This window comes from Salmo salar, chromosome 26 (assembly GCF_965601325.2).
Source record: "Salmo salar chromosome 26, fSalSal1, whole genome shotgun sequence".
In the NCBI taxonomy this organism is placed as follows: Eukaryota; Metazoa; Chordata; class Actinopteri; order Salmoniformes; family Salmonidae; genus Salmo; species Salmo salar.
In genome coordinates, this window is record NC_138316.1 from 19,285,874 (window position 1) to 19,305,437 (window position 19,564).

General features: G+C 41.3%; 1 protein-coding gene across 3 annotated transcripts in view; it reads left to right on the top strand.

Annotated features, from left to right (window-relative positions):
- LOC106587184 (lysine--tRNA ligase) overlaps window positions 1-19,564 on the top strand; it is a 55,782-nt gene that overhangs the window by 27,160 nt on the left and 9,058 nt on the right. Inside the window, exons 2-13 of one of the 3 annotated variants that reach the window (XM_014175273.3) lie at window positions 10,679-10,867; window positions 11,035-11,155; window positions 12,943-13,108; window positions 13,195-13,288; window positions 13,387-13,573; window positions 13,730-13,855; window positions 14,066-14,185; window positions 14,274-14,436; window positions 14,576-14,749; window positions 14,855-14,940; window positions 15,034-15,119; window positions 15,293-15,419. In XM_014175273.3, the coding sequence (XP_014030748.1) occupies window positions 10,725-10,867; window positions 11,035-11,155; window positions 12,943-13,108; window positions 13,195-13,288; window positions 13,387-13,573; window positions 13,730-13,855; window positions 14,066-14,185; window positions 14,274-14,436; window positions 14,576-14,749; window positions 14,855-14,940; window positions 15,034-15,119; window positions 15,293-15,419 (1,593 nt within the window). In that variant the 5' untranslated portion in view covers window positions 10,679-10,724. Of the gene's footprint in view, window positions 1-7,599; window positions 7,738-10,678; window positions 10,868-11,034; window positions 11,156-12,942; window positions 13,109-13,194; window positions 13,289-13,386; window positions 13,574-13,729; window positions 13,856-14,065; window positions 14,186-14,273; window positions 14,437-14,575; window positions 14,750-14,854; window positions 14,941-15,033; window positions 15,120-15,292; window positions 15,420-19,564 lie in introns of those variants that run through there. The other 2 variants (XM_045709033.2, XM_014175274.3) reach the window with 2 other exon arrangements.

Here is a 19,564-nt window from a genome sequence, read left to right on the forward strand (position 1 = left end):
GAGTGAGGGAAGAAAGGATGCTCAGAAACCAGATGAATATGATCACATATTGACATGTATTTTAATATTCGCATTAGACATTTATAATTAGTAAAGGACCTGTGTTCTTCAACGAAGATAAAAATGAAGGCCACCCGTGGAGTTATTTGAAACCACAAAATAAACTCATATGATCCCCTGGTGGTCTGAGTGCGGTCCTACTTTTACGCAGCGTCTTGCTGCCCTCGAACTGATGATGCCCTCGACTGATGCCCTCGAACGCGTTGATATGTCATTGCGTACAGTTGTGTGTGTGTGTGTAGGCGCTGATCTCGCTTGCAGCACTCACTCACTTGCTGCAAGAGGAAGATGGCTGACGTTACAGAGGTGGACGCAAATGAACTCAGCAAAAAGTAAGCCAATGTCGATTCACTCTTCTATTGGAAATAATCTATGAAGATGTTGATGGTGTGTGTTTCACTTCCGTGTTATTATTCGATGATATTTTTGCACACAGTTGCATCAGATCGGATAAAGATCGATGGTAAAACGAGTGTTTCTTTGCGAATGTGCATACCAATTCCAATGGTGTTTTCTGTTTATTAAGCGACATATCGCACATGCATGCTCTTCATCCTATTCTGTGAATGGTGATGACTACAAAATCCATATTGCACCGTAGAAATTAAGCAGGTAATTTGCTGACCTGAAGTTCCTTATTTTCATGTAGGTTTATTGACAAAACCACGTTTTAGCTGAAGTGTTTGCCTTTTTGGCTTTACCATAATGAGTTGCTTGCCAACTTCACCAACCTTTCAGGTCATACAGATATGCTATATATTTGGGGAAACATTGAAGTAGTCCGCTTTATACATCCAAGCTAAATATCCTATTTCACTTCCGTAATGTGATGGCTTGAAAGATAGTGAATTTAGCTAGATACTTCTGGGCTACGTGGTATGATCAGCTCAGAATGAAAGTGAAAATGTTCTGCCTACTCAGTTGACAAAGTACCCCATTGTCATACTTCAGTAAAAGTAAAGTTACTGTAATAGAAAATGACTCAAGTGAAAGTCAGAGTAAAATATTACCCGAGTAAAAGCATTTGGTTTGAAATATACTTAATTATCAAAAGTCAAAGAAAATGCTTGATTTTTTTTCAGGTATATCAAAATAAAAAAGATTTTTTTGGGACACATTCAGCAGTTTTTACCTGATTTTAATTAGAATACAATTAGAAATTAATGTTAAATTCCATTGTTATTCCTAAAACATAAATTGAAATTAGTAATCAGCTACAAAATGGTGTATCATACACTGCAGTTGAGGAACAATGGAAGTAATTCTGCTTTGAAAGATAACAAACATCTATCACCACTTTTGAGAAAATGGACATTGAATGTTTTGGTACACCTACTGGAGAGCCCGTTGTCTACATAGTTAACATAGTTCACATCCTTCTTAAGCCTGTCCCCACCCATGCCAGGTCGCAATTGTAAATGAGAACTTGTAGAACTTGTTCTCAACGTGCCTACCTGGTTAAATAATAAATAAAGGTGGGGGAAAAACTCCTTAATGTGCTAAACAAAGTAAGAGTAGTGTACTAAACAACCAAAGATTTCAAGACTAAACGTGGTGGAAGTAGTAGTAAAAATACACTTTACCCAGGCATATATCCTAATCTGACTTTGGTGCAGGTCATGTTGTTCTTCACATAACCGCCTTTGGTAAACACACACTATATAGCAACATGTATTTGGCACAGGATACAGAAGGTGTAAACGGCACAGTGAAATTATTTGCATAGTAGCAATATTAAATGTCCACATAACTATTTGATAATGCTTACCCAGACACACTTGTTTAAATTGATGGGTCAAGTGGAAAAAAATTCTATAACCACCCCCCAGCCACATCTACCTAAGTGGATGTGTCACTATTGTCTAGACATGTACACATGTTCATGAAATACAATAGATGGTTGTAATCATCCCCAGACACATCTGGCTAACTTGATGGGTCGTGTAATCATCTGTTGAAGCGGAGTCTCTTGTTTAGGTAGCTAGCTAGCTAAACAGTGAACCATAATCCCAAACCATACAGTACAAACGGATTGACGTACTGAGTAGCTCATGTTATAAACGGAAGCATGCTACATTGCAGACCAATCCACACTCATCTCTCGGCATGTCCATCCCATCCATTATTTCAGCCAATCATGACCAGCGGGAAGGTTCCTGACTTTCTGTATACCAACTAGGCTTGTAATTTAACAATTTGATTCATATTTACAGATGGCATACAAGTTTGTTATTAAGGCACGTGAAAGTTAACATTCTATTTTTATCCCCAAAAATGTTTTACATTTAATTCTCCTGTGTATTAGCGACGTGCGACATTCACCTAGCTTCCTGAAACGGATCATGTTTTGATTTGGGGGTCGCCAAACCAAAGGGAAATGCAACACGTATTTGTCAATCACTCATATCGATATCACATTGTAATCAATAGAACAAGGTGTGTGGGGGGGGGGGGTCAGGTTGCAAATCCTGTTCAAAGGAACCCTACTGAAAAGGCGCATGGAATCTGGGAATAATGTGCATATCACTGGTTAGAGGACAACTTGTAAAAAATAGCCAGCTACATTTTGGATTGTTGCATTTTGTTTAACCTGTTAGGGCTAGGGGGCAGTATTTTCACGGCTGGATAAAAAACGTACCCCATTTAACCTCTTGGGGCTAGGTGGGACGCTAGCGTGCCACCTGTGGTGCACTCCATCAACAGCAGGTGCATTTCAAGAGCGGCAAATTTGAATCCAAATAAATGTCAAAATTCAAATTTTTCAAAAATACAACTATGTTACACCATTTGAAAGATAAACATCTCCTTAATCTAACCACGTTTTACGATTTCAAAAAGGTTTTACGGCGAAAGCATAAATTTAGAGTATGTTAGGACAGTACATTTACAAGAGTTGTGTGTAATGTTTTGTCAAGTCAAAGACGGGGTCACCAAAACCATAAAACCAGCTAAAATGATACACTAACCTTTTACAATCTCCATCAGATGACACTCCTAGGACATTATGTTAGACAATGCATGCATTTTTAGTTCTATCAAGTTCATATTTATATACAAAAACAGCGTTTTACTATGGCATTGATGTTGAGGAAATCGTTTCCCTCCAATAACCGGCAGTCAAGTCAGCGTCACAAATTAAATAATTAAAATTAGAAAACATTGGTAAAATATTATATTGTCATTTAAAGAATTATAGATTTACATCTTTTGAACGCAATCAACTTGCCAGATTTAAAAATAACCTTACTGGGAAATCACACTTTGCAATAATCTGAGCACTGTGCCCAGAAAAATACGCGTTGCGATACAGACTAGACGTCATGTTGGGGAGATCTAAAATCGAAAATACTATGTAAATAATCCATTACCTTTGATTCTCTTCATCAGATGTCACTTCCAGGTATCACAGGTCCATAACGAATGTAGTTTTGTTCAAAAAAGCTCATCATTTATGTCCAAAAATCTCCGTCTCGTTAGCACATGATGTAAGCCAGCCGGACTTCTCGTCATGAACGAGGGGAAAAAATATATTTCCGTTCGTTCAAACATGTCAAACGTTGTATAGCATAAATCATTAGGGCCTTTTTTAACCAGAACATGAATAATATTCAAGGTGGACGAATGCATAGCCTTTTATAACGTATTGGAACGAGGGTACCCAACATGAAGTAGCGCGCCAGGTGTCTAATGGGACATCACCGTTCCATGGCTCTTGTTCGGTCAGATCTCCCTCCAGAAGACTCAAAACACTTTGTAAAGGCTGGTGACATCTAGTGGAAGCAATAGGAAGTGCCAAAATATTCCTAAACCCCTGTGTTTTTCAATGGGATAGGTTTAAAGTCAATACAACACATCAGGTATCCACTTCCTGTCAGAAAATGTCTCAGGGTTTTGCCTGCCAAATGAGTTCTGTTATACTCACAGACACCATTCAAACAGTTTTGGAAACTTTAGAGTGTTTTCTATCCATATATAATAAGTATATGCATATTCTAGTTACTGGGTAGGATTAGTAACCAGATTAAATCGGGTACATTTTTTTTATCCAGACGTGCAAATGCTGCCCCCTAGACCCAACAGGTTAATCTGGTTACTACTCCTGCCCAGTAACTAGAATATGCATATAATTATTGGCTTTGGATAGAAAACACCCTAAAGTTTCTAAAACTGTTTGAATGGTGTCTGTGAGTATAACAGAACTCATATGGCAGGCCAAAACCTGAGAAGATTCCATGCAGGAAGTGGCCTGTTTTGGCTCTTTTTATTGAAGACTGAGGATCTTTGCAATAACGTGACACTTCCTACGGCTCCCATAGGCTCTCAGAGCCCGGGAAAAAGCTGAACGATATCGAGGCAGCCTCTGGCTGAAACACATTACCGCTTTTGGCAAGTGGCCGATCAGAGTACTATGGGCTTAGGCCCGTGCCCGAGTCGACCGAATGCTTTATTTTCTTTCGTCTGTTTACCTAAACGCAGATTCCCGGTCGGAATATTATCGCTTTTTTATGAGAAAAATGGCATAAAAATTGATTTTAAACAGCGGTTGACATGCTTCGAAGTACGGTAATGGAATATTTAGAAATTTTTTTGTCACGAATTGCGCCATGCTCGTCACCCTTATTTACCCTTTCGGATAGTGTCTTTAACGCACGAACAAAACGCCGCTGTTTGGATATAACTATGGATTATTTTGAACCAAACCAACATTTGTTATTGAAGTAGAAGTCCTGGGAGTGCATTCTGACGAAGACAGCAAAGGTAATAACATTTTTCTTATAGTAAATGTGACTTTGCTGAGTGCTAAACTTGCTGGGTGTCTAAATAGCTAGCCCTGTGATGCCGGGCTATCTACTGAGAATATTGCAAAATGTGCTTTCACCGAAAAGCTATTTTAAAATCGGACATATCGAGTGCATAGAGGAGTTCTGTATCTATAATTCTTAAAATAATTGTTATGCTTTTTGTGAACGTTTATCGTGAGTAATTTAGTAAATTCACCGGTAGTGTTCGGTGGGAATGCTAGTCACATGCTAGTCACATGCTAATGTAAAAAGCTGGTTTTTGATATAAATATGAACTTGATTGAACAAAACATGCATGTATTGTATAACGTAATGTCCTAGGGTTGTCATCTGATGAAGATCATCAAAGGTTAGTGCTACATTTAGCTGTGGTTTGGGTTTATGTGACATTATATGCTATCTTGAAAAATGGGTGTCTGATTATTTCTGGCTGGGTACTCTGCTGACATAATCTAATGTTTTGCTTTCGTTGTAAAGCCTTTTTGAAATCGGACAGTGTGGTTAGATTAACAAGAGTCTTGTCTTTAAAATGGTGTAAAATAGTCATATCTTTGAAAAATTGAAGTTTTTGCATTTTTGAGGTTTTTGAATAACGCGCCACGGGATTACACTGGCTGTTACGTAGGTGGGACGATTTGGTGCCACCTACCCTAGAGAGGTTAAAGTGGGTTGCCAAAGTGGGAAGGTTAATGCAACACTATTTTGTTAATCACTCATATTGATATCACATTAACATCAATAGAACAGGGAAAAATAATTGGGTTGTATGCGCTGTTTTAAAGTTGAACTGACCGCTTTAACTACTCATATGATATGAAGAAATGTAACTAATCCTGGGGATTGCAATACAATAAACCTAGCAAGGGCAATGATCACAGGTCAGTCATAACGTGGCTAATAAGCTAGCATATCTATTTATGTAGCTATTTATTTAGCAAGTTAAAGCATGGTGCCTAACGTTAGCTAGCTAGCTAAGGAGGATGTCATTGGATAAGTGAGTGAGTGACTGACCTTTTTCCCTCTTTTTTTCAGTGGCTAGAGATACAGGTGTCATTTGGTTAACTAGCAATAAATGTGAATCGCTTTGCTATCTAGTTAACTATTCTGAATTTGAACGACTATTATCCAGTTAGCATATCTCTGGCTATCTACTTCGATTTCCGAGCACTCTCGTCTGAATGTGCCAGAGCGCAGAATAACTGATGAATTGTTGCCACTAGCACAGTTAGTCACTAACGCTCTAGATAACATGTAAACAGCCTAACCAGCTCTGCTAGGACGGGTAAAATGGTCAGAGTGAGGTGGCCAGTTAGCTTGGTGCTTGACTGCAATTGTGAGGAATGCTCAGATCAACCCCACTCCTCAGCCACAGCGTCCAGTGTAGTGTCTGACAATGCGCTGACTTTCCGAACGACCCAGCGCGCACTGACACGCTGAAGGTAATTTACCAACGCACCCTTTAGTTGTCAATCAAATGTATTTGGCATTGATCAAATGTGCATGCAGGAAAGTTCCCATTCAGTTGTCAAAACGTGGGTTGGGGACAAGCACGCATTGCCAGGCAAGCTTCAGAAGGATGAGCAGGCTACTATTCCCCATCGTTTATCAGTGCAATTTTTGATGGCTAACTAGCTGAAAAGGTTTAAGAGGGTTTATCTAATGTTATCTCATGGGGCTGACATCGCTGGTCCAAATGTCAGTTGTGAAGCTAATAGCAGTGACGCCCATAGCGAGTAGCTCATGGATGCGAGTTTCAACAATACTGTGTAACTCCGGTAGGGCGACATCTGAAAAATAGCGCCTACTTTTTTTAGTGTGTACCGGTGCTCGAACAGTCGGCCAAAGCCAACATCATCCACGACAGAGAATGGTTGATTTGTCAAGGGCAATGAATCCATTATCTTGACGTTAATGGATTTCGCCTTTGAGTTGTCTCACTGAAATGTTCTTACTCTTCCAAATGACTGCTCGACTTGTTGATCCACACAGCAGACGTTGTGGGCTAGGTTATGAATGCTGTGTTGCACGTGTAGCGCTATATTTTTCGTGGCGTCATGTACCTACGTTACATAGGTATGCACGTCAGCTTTGACATCGGTTTTGCACATCTGCGTTAAACTACACATCGGGCCGATGCTGATGTTGGCATTTTTAGCTAATATCGGCCGATTCTGATATGCTTACCGATATATTGTGCATCCCTAGTAGTTGTTATATTTATGTGAACCTGCTGGTATCTATATTAATAAAGATAGATGATACGTTTTCCTTTGTCTAATTTATTTACCCACTCTGATTTTTGGTTCAATTTTTGCATTGATCAACTTTTCTTTTGTTCAGGAGACACAGACATGAATTTCCCATACAGTGAAAGATTTGAAATGTCACAAGCACATCAATCTAATTACGTTTGAAGAGTAACATAACTAATCATCAATTAAATGCATCGTGGTCATACCCTAGTTGTCCATCCAAAACATGTCCTAAAATTATGAAGGGAGGAGAGTGAGGGAAGAAAGGATGCTCAGAAACCAGATGAATATGATCACATATTGACATGTATTTTAATATTCGCATTAGACATTTATAATTAGTAAAGGACCTGTGTTCTTCAACGAAGATAAAAATGAAGGCCACCCGTGGAGTTATTTGAAACCACAAAATAAACTCATATGATCCCCTGGTGGTCTGAGTGCGGTCCTACTTTTACGCAGCGTCTTGCGTCAGACTGATGCCCTCGAACGCGTTGATATGTCATTGCGTACAGTTGTGTGTGTGTGTGTAGGCGCTGATCTCGCTTGCAGCACTCACTCACTTGCTGCAAGAGGAAGATGGCTGACGTTACAGAGGTGGACGCAAATGAACTCAGCAAAAAGTAAGCCAATGTCGATTCACTCTTCTATTGGAAATAATCTATGAAGATGTTGATGGTGTGTGTTTCACTTCCGTGTTATTATTCGATGATATTTTTGCACACAGTTGCATCAGATCGGATAAAGATCGATGGTAAAACGAGTGTTTCTTTGCGAATGTGCATACCAATTCCAATGGTGTTTTCTGTTTATTAAGCGACATATCGCACATGCATGCTCTTCATCCTATTCTGTGAATGGTGATGACTACAAAATCCATATTGCACCGTAGAAATTAAGCAGGTAATTTGCTGACCTGAAGTTCCTTATTTTCATGTAGGTTTATTGACAAAACCACGTTTTAGCTGAAGTGTTTGCCTTTTTGGCTTTACCATAATGAGTTGCTTGCCAACTTCACCAACCTTTCAGGTCATACAGATATGCTATATATTTGGGGAAACATTGAAGTAGTCCGCTTTATACATCCAAGCTAAATATCCTATTTCACTTCCGTAATGTGATGGCTTGAAAGATAGTGAATTTAGCTAGATACTTCTGGGCTACGTGGTATGATCAGCTCAGAATGAAAGTGAAAATGTTCTGCCTACTCAGTTGACAAAGTACCCCATTGTCATACTTCAGTAAAAGTAAAGTTACTGTAATAGAAAATGACTCAAGTGAAAGTCAGAGTAAAATATTACCCGAGTAAAAGCATTTGGTTTGAAATATACTTAATTATCAAAAGTCAAAGAAAATGCTTGATTTTTTTTCAGGTATATCAAAATAAAAAAGATTTTTTTGGGACACATTCAGCAGTTTTTACCTGATTTTAATTAGAATACAATTAGAAATTAATGTTAAATTCCATTGTTATTCCTAAAACATAAATTGAAATTAGTAATCAGCTACAAAATGGTGTATCATACACTGCAGTTGAGGAACAATGGAAGTAATTCTGCTTTGAAAGATAACAAACATCTATCACCACTTTTGAGAAAATGGACATTGAATGTTTTGGTACACCTACTGGAGAGCCCGTTGTCTACATAGTTAACATAGTTCACATCCTTCTTAAGCCTGTCCCCACCCATGCCAGGTCGCAATTGTAAATGAGAACTTGTAGAACTTGTTCTCAACGTGCCTACCTGGTTAAATAATAAATAAAGGTGGGGGAAAAACTCCTTAATGTGCTAAACAAAGTAAGAGTAGTGTACTAAACAACCAAAGATTTCAAGACTAAACGTGGTGGAAGTAGTAGTAAAAATACACTTTACCCAGGCATATATCCTAATCTGACTTTGGTGCAGGTCATGTTGTTCTTCACATAACCGCCTTTGGTAAACACACACTATATAGCAACATGTATTTGGCACAGGATACAGAAGGTGTAAACGGCACAGTGAAATTGTTATTTGCACAGTAGCAATATTAAATGTCCACATAACTATTTGATAATGCTTACCCAGACACACTTGTTTAAATTGATGGGTCAAGTGGAAAACAATTCTATAACCATCTATTGAAATACAATAGATGGTTGTAATCATCCCCAGACACATCTGGCTAACTTGATGGGTCGTGTAATCATCTGTTGAAGCGGAGTCTCTTGTTTAGGTAGCTAGCTAGCTAAACAGTGAACCATAATCCCAAGCCATACAGTACAAACGGATTGACGTACTGAGTAGCTCATGTTATAAACGGAAGCATGCTACATTGCAGACCAATCCACACTCATCTCTCGGCATTGCCAGGCAAGCTTCAGAAGGATGAGCAGGCTACTATTCCCCATAGTTTATCAGTGCAATTTTTGATGGCTAACTATCTGAAAAAGTTTGAGGGTTTACCTAATGTTCCCTCGTTAGAGTTTAGCTCATCTCGCTCTGGCTAGCATTAGTTCTTGATCTTGTTGTTGATGTGCATAACTAGGGGGAGGGAGCCTACCTTTTTCATGGTTGTTTGATCAATAGGACTCCCATGGCATTTAAATATTTGTAGAAATCCATTCAGGTGTATTTTGTGGCTTTTGGCGAATGCTTTCTAATTATCTAAAATCGCGCCGTTGCTACTGCTTTTAAACACAGTCCAGTTCAAAGTGAATAATATGAGGTCTGTGTGGCATAAAGGCCTCCTGTAGCACTGAGTGGCTATTCTGCACCGGTCTGCGTAGACTCCGGTCCTGGGTGAGACAGATGTTTTTTTTGTTGCAATTTATTTACTGCAGTATCTATTCATTTTCCAAATGCATGGCCACTTTCCCACTCTACATTGCGATAGTTTTCAAACATCATTCCCAAACATTCAATGCATTTATTAAGACGTGGAAATGACCACATCTAAGTGCTCACATTGTCAGAAAATGTTAAAAATAAATACAAATAAAAGTAATGTTGCTAAAACGCTGTCAGTTCCAATTTAAACTAACCATATTCAAATGACACATGGAATCTGAGCATTTTTATATCACGGATTAGATGAGAATTTATTCAGTCTAGGAGGCTGCCGAAATGGAAAAGAAGCAAAATCAGTTGCTTTGTTATTTAACTTAACCAAATCACGACCCGACATAGGATATCAACACTGACAAGGGTTGGTTGTTCATTTTGAATGACAGTTTGACTCTTAAATCCGTGTATTGGTGTGAGGCCAGGGACTTTTATAGAGAGACATCCCTGATATATCTCAGGGCCATTTGAAAATGATGGCAGAGTTTTCGAACTGCAAAGTCCTGCGACTTTTACTCCAATGTAGTGGAGTAAAAATGGTCAAAATATAAATAGTAAAGTACAAGACACCCCCCCCAAAAACTGACTTAAGTAGTATTTCAAAATATTTCTACTTACTTTACACCACTGTTACTAAACCCGTTTACACTGAACAAAAATATAAACGCAACATGTAAAGTGTTGGTCCCATGTTTCAAATTCACAGAAATATGTCAGCTGTGCTCTATGTGTGTGTCTCCAGGTCTGGTCATTGACTGGTGTAGCACAGTAGGTCAGCCTGCATCACCATGCTGACTCTGGTGGTCAGAACTGCCAGGTACCAGGTGTGCCAAGCCTTTGGGGTCAGGGCTCAGGGGGTAAAGTTCGCTCTTCCCAGTGCAGCGTCAGTCCCAGCTCTAATTCAGGGGAATCGCTGGCGAGGTGACAAAAGGTTGGTGTTTTTTCCATTCAGTGAGAAAAACAACCAACCTTTTGTCATGAATGATTCCCTTTTTAGTCATTACTTGTATGGGTTTATAAAGTAGTCCCCTCAACCCCGATGCTGAGTCCACTAGATACCCTGATGTTACCCTCTGTGTCTGTTGTTGTTGTCGTCAGTGAGCTGAAGAGGCGAATGAAAGCTGAGAAGAAGGCATCTGAGAAGGAAGCCAAAGTCAAAGATCAGGTTGAGCAGCAGGAGACCAATGACCAGGCAGATGAGGAGACCCTGGACCCTAACGTGAGCTATATGGATGTTTATGATTGTCCTTCCCTCCCTCTTGTGATATGCTTGGGAACATTTGACTGCTGATCTTAATAGAAGATTAAAAATGTATATACACTACCGGTCAAAAGTTTTAGGACACCTACTCAGTCAAGGGTTTTACCTTATTTTTACTATTTTCAACATTGTAGAATAATCGTGAAGACATCAAAACTATGAAATAACACATAGGGAATCATATAGTAACCACAAATCTAAATATATTTGAGATTCTTCAAATAGCCACCCTTTGCCTTGACAGCTTTGCACACTCTTGGCATTCTCTCAACCAGCTTGATGAAGTAGTCACCTGGAATGAATTTCAATTAACAGGTGTGCCTTGATAATTTGTGGAATTTCTTTCCTTCTTAATGCATTTGATCCAATCAGTTTTGTTATGACAAGGTAGGGGGGTATACAGAAGATAGCCCTATTTGATAACATACCAAATCCATATAATGGCAAGAACAGCTCAAATAAGCAGAGAGTCCATCATTACTTTGACATGAAGGTCAGTCAATACAGAACATATCAAGAACTTTCAAAGTTTCTTCAAGTGCAGTCGCAAAAACCATCAAGCGCTAACTGGCTCTCATGAGGACCGCCACAGGAATGGAAGACCCAGAGTTACCAGAGGTAACTCTGAAGCATTTATTTGGGCTGCAATCTGCTGCAGAGGAAGTTCATTAGAGTTACCAGCCTCAGAAATTGCTTCCCAAATAAATGCTTCAGAGTTCAAGTAACAGACACATCTCAACATCAACTGTTCAGAGGAGACTGTGAATCAGGCCTTCATGGTCGAATTGCTGCAAAGAAACCACTACTAAAGGACACCAATAAGAAGAGACTTGCTTGGGCCAAGAAACACGAGCAATAGACATTAGATCGGTGGAATTTTGTCTGGAGCCCAAATTTTTTTGTTGTTGTTGTTCCAACCACCGTGTCTTTGTGAGATGCAGAGTAGGTGAACGCATGAGCTCCGCGTGTGTATTTCCCACCATAAAGCATGGAGGGGGTGGTGTGGGGGTGCTTTGCTGGTGACGCCGTCTGTGATTTATTTAGAATTCAAGGCACACTTAACCAGCATGGCTACCACCGCATTCTGCAGCGATACGCCTTCCCATCAGGTTTGGGCTTAGGGGGACAACCTTTTTTTTCAACAGGACAATGACCCAACACACCTCCACGGCTGTGTAAGGGCTATTTGACCAAGAAGGAGAGTGATGGAGTGCTGCATCAGATGACCTGGCCTTCACAGTCCCCTGACCTCAACCCAATTGAGATGGTTTGGGATGAGTTGGACCGCAGAGTGAAAGAAAAGCAGCCAACAAGTGCTCAGCATATATGGGAACTGTTGGAAAGCATTCCAGGTGAAGCTGGTTGAGAGAATGCCAGCAGTGTGCCAAGCTGTCATCAAGGCAAATGGTGGCAATTTGAAGAATATCAAATGTAAAATATATTTTGATTTGTATAACAACACTTTTTTTGCTTATTCCATATGTGTTATTTCATAGTAGATGTCTTCACTATTATTCTACAATGTAGAAAATAGTAATAAAAAATAAAAAACTTGAATGAGTAGGTGTACACAAACTTTTGACTGGTACTGTACATGCAAACTTGAAATTTTGTAACATGACTCACACTAAGATTACGGTGTTCTAAAACTTTTGACCGGTAGTGTATTTCTCAAAAATAGGGCTGCAGTAATTGAGCTCTTGTACATTTGCTGTAACATCACTTTATATTGTTTATCAAAATAGCAATACTTTAAGATCCGCACTCAAGCCATCCAGGCTCTGAAGGGCACAGCAGAGGACCCATACCCTCACAAGTACAATGTAGATCTGTCGCTCACAGATTTCATTGAGAAATACAACCACCTACAGCCTGGAGACCAGCTAACAGACATTGTCCTCAATGTGTCAGGTAGTTTTCAACTATTGTGTTTTGGAATAATGTCATTTGATGGTCAATCTATATTTTTGACATATGTCAAACTCTGTTGTTGGCAGGTCGTGTCCATGCCAAGAGAGAGTCTGGGGCAAAGTTAATCTTCTATGACTTGCGAGGGGAAGGCGTCAAGCTGCAAGTTATGGCAACCAACAGGTACAGAACATGGTCCTTCCCAGAACTCCACTACTCATGTGAGCTCATAACTCCCACATGTATCTTTTCTAACCCCGTCTGTCCATCTTCCCTGTCAGGAGCTACAAGTCTGAGGAGGAGTTTGTGCGCATCAACAACAAGCTGCGGCGTGGTGACATCATTGGTGTTCGTGGTAATCCAGGGAAGACCAAAAAGGGCGAGCTGAGCATCATTCCCATAGAGATGACCCTGCTTTCACCTTGCTTGCACATGCTGCCCCACCTGCACTTTGGTCTCAAGGACAAGGTGAGCACCTTCACAATCCTGTAGTGGACATACAGAAAACATGTCAGGCCTTCATATGAATGAGAGATGATACAGGACACCTTTAATTCATGTAACCTGCAGAAGAAATTACCATTTTTAGGGATCCTCACACTATCTCTAACCAATTGCCTCTAGGAAACACGATTCCGCCAGCGATACCTGGATCTGATTCTCAATGACTATGTGAGGCAGAAGTTTGTAACACGTGCCAAGATCATCACTTACCTCCGCAGCTTCCTGGACGGGCTGGGATTCCTGGAGGTGAGGGGAAATGGCCACTAGGGGGCACTTGTGTCTGGGAAATTCAATTTGAGTGTGGAGGAGTTCAGGTTAAGAGTTCAAGAGGGGTAAAGCTGTCTTCTCTTTGATGTGGAAAGTCATTTTAAAGGCTTCTTTTTCACAAACAGGGTTTTGGTGATAGATGGAGATGGGTAACTGAGACTTTTAAACCACAACACACGTTTCTTACAGATTGAGACGCCCATGATGAACCTGATTCCTGGTGGGGCCGTGGCCAAACCCTTTGTGACCTACCATAACGACCTAGACATGAACCTTTACATGAGGATCGCTCCTGAGCTCTACCACAAGGTAACATGTCCCCTGAGGAAGGACCAGTAACACATGAAAAAACACTTTCAACTACATGCTCATATTTCTCTGTATTTTTTCCCCCCAGATGCTTGTGGTTGGGGGGATTGACAGAGTGTATGAGATTGGACGGCAGTTCAGAAACGAAGGCATTGACCTCACCCACAATCCAGAGTTCACCACCTGCGAATTCTATATGGCCTATGCAGATTACTATGACTTGATGGATATCACAGAGAAGCTTCTCTCGGGTGAGTGAAGGGGGTGTTTCTACTTCATCATTCTAGAATGTGAATATATGTATGTATGTATGTGTTACTCACAGTGACATGTAGGTGTGTAGCTGGTAGGTTCCCTCACTAACTGGTCTGCTCTCTCTCTTCCCATCAGGGATGGTCAAGCACATCACTGGAGGGTACAAAGTGAAGTATCATCCAGAGGGTCCAGAGGGCCCGACCTATGAGATTGACTTCACTCCTCCCTTCAAGAGGGTCAGCATGACACACGACCTGGAGAAGGAGATGGGCGTCAAGTTCCCAGCTGCTGACACCTACGACAGTGACGGTAAGGGAATGAATGGCGGTCAATACTGTGCCACAGCTATACCTCTATATATTTATAGAATTTCCTAGGTTGTCTTACTGACCTGTCCCTCTCCACCCACCCCAGAGACACGTAAATTCTTTGATGAACTGTGTGCCCAGAAAGGAGTGGAGTGCCCTCCTCCTAGAACCACTGCCCGCCTCCTTGACAAGGTGCCTTTTCTAATCTACATCAGGAAACCCTCCTATACCCCTTCTGTGTTGTTGACATCACGACTAAACTGAAGTTGATGTTTATCCCTACAGTTGGTGGGAGATTTCCTGGAAGTCACGTGTATCAACCCCACGTTCATCTGTGACCACCCACAGATCATGAGCCCCCTGGCCAAATGGTGAGCTCTTCCTATCCATATTACACTCATTTAAAAACAAGCAACAGTGCTCTTATTCACATTCCAATGGACTGCAGGTTACCATTTGAAACAGAGTCATAGGTATTGCAGTGCCCCCTGCTCGTCAATGCTGATGTCTCTAGCTATGCTCTCCTTGATCTCTCCCCATACAGGCACCGGTCAGAGAAAGGCCTGACGGAGCGTTTTGAGCTGTTTGTATTGAAGAAGGAGATCTGTAATGCCTACACTGAGTTGAACGACCCTGTCAGACAGAGGGAGCTCTTTGAGCAACAGGCTAAGGTCAGTGTGCCTGGGCGAGTTGGCTGAGTAATGGTAGAAACTACAGTTGAAGTCGGAAGTTTACATACACTTAGGTTGGAGTCATTAAAACTAGTTTTTCAACCACTCCGCAAATTTCTTGTAAACAAACTATCGTTTTGGCAAGTCGGTTAGGACATCTACTTTGTGCATGACACAAGTAATCTTTCCAACAATTGTTTAGACAGATTATTTCACTTATAATTCACTGTATCACAATTCTAGTGGGTCAGAAGTTTACATACACTAAGTTGACTGTGCCTTTAAACAGCTTGGAAATTCCAGAAAATGATGTCTTGGCTTTAGTAGCTTCTGATAGGCTAATTTACATAATTTGAGTCAATTGGAGGTGTACCTGTAGATGTATTTCAAGGCCTACCTTCAAACTCAGTGCCTCTTTGCTTGACATCATGGGAAAATCTAAAGAAATCAGCCAAGACCTCGGGGAAAGTGTGCCTGGGCTAGTAATAGCAGGGGTTACTTTGGTGATATTGTTGGGATATCATTACTAACACTGAGTTGTAGACCTCCACAACCACTGGTTCATCCTTGGTAGCAATTTCCAAATGCCTGAAGGTACTGTTAGGTTCTTATTTTTCAGAGTAAATAACTCACGGACACTAGAGAAGCTTAACCAAGTTTAATTCTTCCCAAAGGGTCGACACAGCTGTATTCAGACAGCAAAACATTTCTCACCATCACAGTTATATACATCCCACTTTAGGACACTCCTCCTTCTCTCTCCAATCCTTACATCTTATGGTTCAATGGGAAGAAGGTAACCAGATACTAAACCCTGATTACTCCCTTAAGGGGAACTGACCTCACCTTCTGACCTCAACCCCTCCTTCCCTTAGTCCACAGATGTCCATCTGTCTCCCTTATCTCAACCGTTGCTCTACTCCCTTCCACCCAACACATTCCAAAGCTATCCGTCTTCCCACAGAGAACCATTCACTTCTGACACACAACCCAGTCTCTTTCACTCTTCCTATTCAAAGCTTCTTCTCTATCATTTATTTAATATCTCAATGTTCAAAGTTAGCCGATTTCCAACAGTCCTTCAAACTCAAACTCATTACTGAAAGTGGACAATGGTGTCTGAAATGACAACACTATCTCTGCTACTTTAACCATGATCTGGGTATGTGTAACGTTCAATTCCTCTTCATAATAGTCCTTGTATTGTACACAACTAGCCGTCCTCCCTTTCCTACGAGCTATTTCCTGTACCAATATACAGAGAGGAGTGGTTTCGTTCCCCAGAGACTCCAGTACCCACTTCCTTAACTTACTAGCCACATAAACCTCCGCCCCAGTCATACTAAATTCTGTTCTCCCAATTCCCTGTAACGTTAAGGCCTTGGTTTTTGGGACCCCATAAAATACACTGATATCGGTCCTACCAGAATCTGCAACTAACACTCCGTAGGACTGACCCTTGACCCCTCCATCATACCATCTACATTGATGTATGTCTGTCTCTGTCACTAGTTCAGGCCCTAAATGAGTCTAAGTATGCCTTCATCTGCAACTTCTCCCCCTGTCGCTTGACAGTAAGAATTGTTTGGTTCCCATATTCCCCCGTCAGGATGTTTTCCAGAGTATAATTACCCCAACAAGCTATCTTTCCCCAGGTTCGTGGTCTACTGGTGTCCAGTGGTCTACTGACCACTTCACTCCCCTAGTTGCTGTACTAAAGGGCATTACTGGTGAATAAAACCTCCTTTTACGAGATAGCACTTCCCCCACACTATCCTTTGCTGCTCCATCGTCAGCAATGGTTGTGTCCACGCTACCAACCTTCTGAAATGTTATAAGTTCGGGTAACATTAATCTGAAAGTTATCGACAGAGCTTCTGCTGATCTTGAACACTGGCACATGACGTCTATTTGTGGCAACAGAGAAAATCTAAATTCGTTCTGTAAACTCTTAGTATTATTACGTTCCTTCCACATTCCTGTCTGTAATAAACCCACACCTTGTTTAGAACAACCTACATCCAATGTGATAGTTCTGTTATCAATGGCTCCATCCATATCACCATACCATCGTGATTAGTGATCTGTGTAGTAGTCATAGCGTTAGTATCAACTTTACCCCAATGCATTCTCGTGTCTTCGTATTTGGCAACCCATTCTATGTTAATAGTCAATCTATCGTCTTTACATGTTTCATTAACCATCAGAGCAACCGACACAAATGGTGATGGTTAAAATCACTCCCAGACCCACCCCTACTGTTTGTCTACAGTGGACCCTACTCTTCCTCTCTCTTTAGCTCCGCTTCAGCCATCATGGCGACTTTTAGCTCACCCATTATGCTGCGGGATCTCGCTTCACGTGAGAAGTGTGAACCCACCGAGGAGAGGCTGTGGACTTTACCGTTGTGGTAAGTAGTACGGTGTGTGGTCCTGACCAACACCCCCGCCTGGTGAATCTTGATGTACACTCGATCTCCAGGAGTCAGCCCGTGCTCTCGGTTATCTCCTGGCGCCTGTTCCTCGTGTGCAGCTTTCACCTGGGAATATACACACTGCAACGCACGGGTCATTTTCTGACAATATGACAACATGGATTCTCCCATTATTGCCAAATCACTAATTTGTGAATAACAGCCCCTGGAACCCTCATCGGTCTGCCAGTCACCACTTCGTGTGGCGTGAGTCCAGTAGTGTCGTTTGTTGACGCCCTCATTGACATCAGTACCACGGGTAAATTTGTAACCCAGTCTTTCCCTTCGGTACCTAAACTCTTGGCCAATTTCTCCTTAATCGAACAATTCTGACGCTGCGTAATCCCTGCCGCTTGCGGCCTATACGGACAATGAAAAGCATGGGAGATTCCCAAAGCCTTACATACCGCTTGTAGCACTTTAGAAGTGAAATGCGTTCTTTGATCGGAATCTAATGTCCGAAATAAGCCCCATCTCGGTATCACTTCCCTCAACAAAGTGTGTGCTACAAAGTTCGCTGATGCTGTGGAAGTTGCAAATACTTCCGTCCATCTTGAAAATCTGTCCACCACCACCAATGCATGGGTCTTCCCCCTGCTTCGAGGGAGTGGCCCTATAAAATCAATCTACAATGATGTGAATGTTCCTTCCGGCAAGGGTTGCTGTCGGGCAGGAGTAGGCATGTTGGTGCAATATTATGTTGGGCACATATCATACATCTATTGCCTCAGTCACAAAATGTTCTTAACACGCCCTTTCCCCACAATGTTGTCTTGAACTGAGAGTACATGTTCACAGACGATTGAGTTGGTCCATGATACTTTTCAGAAAGAGTAACATGTATCCCACTTGGCGCCATGGGCCTTCCAGTGGTAGGGTTATACCACAGCCCTTCCATGTCTACTTGGCACCCCTGTTCTAACCACTCCCACATTTCTTTCTTGTTAGTTTGCTGCTATAAATCTTTTAGACTCACAATCCCAGCCTTCGTATTCACAATATTTACATGTGGTTCTCTAACACTTTCTCTCACCAAGGCAGCCACCTTAGGTAATCGTAGAGCAGACGAAATGGCTATGGCGATTTTATCTGTGCGACTAGTATGAGCTTCACATTTCACCACTGCTAATTTACTGAGTAACTGACATGCTTCTAATAATGCCTCTACCTCCTGTCCATTTTTTATTGGTGTTCCTGTCACTGTTAACATGCCCCTTTGTGACCACAATGTATAATGAAATCATGAACTACCCCAAATGCATACCAAGAATCCGTGTATATTGTTACATTCTCCCCTTCGATTACCTACAAGCCTCGGCCAATGCATGTAACTCCGCCCCCTGGGCTGACGTTGGGCCTGCCTTCACTATTCCTCTGTCATCACACACAGCGTACCCCGTTACTCTCTTCCCTTCGTGGTCATGTAACTAGAGCCATCTGTATACAATACTTTTCCCGATTCTAATGCTGTCTCTTGCAAGTCTGGCCTAGGTTTTGGAGTTATCTGATCTGGGTTACATGTATGCGCTTCACCCTCCCCAGGCAACGGCATTAACAACGCGGGATTCAAAGCACCAATCTTATGAAATTGTAGATTTTCCCCATTTTAACGTTAACTCCCATTTTGTCCATCAGGCACTAGTAACATGAAGTGCTGTTCACTATGGTTTCA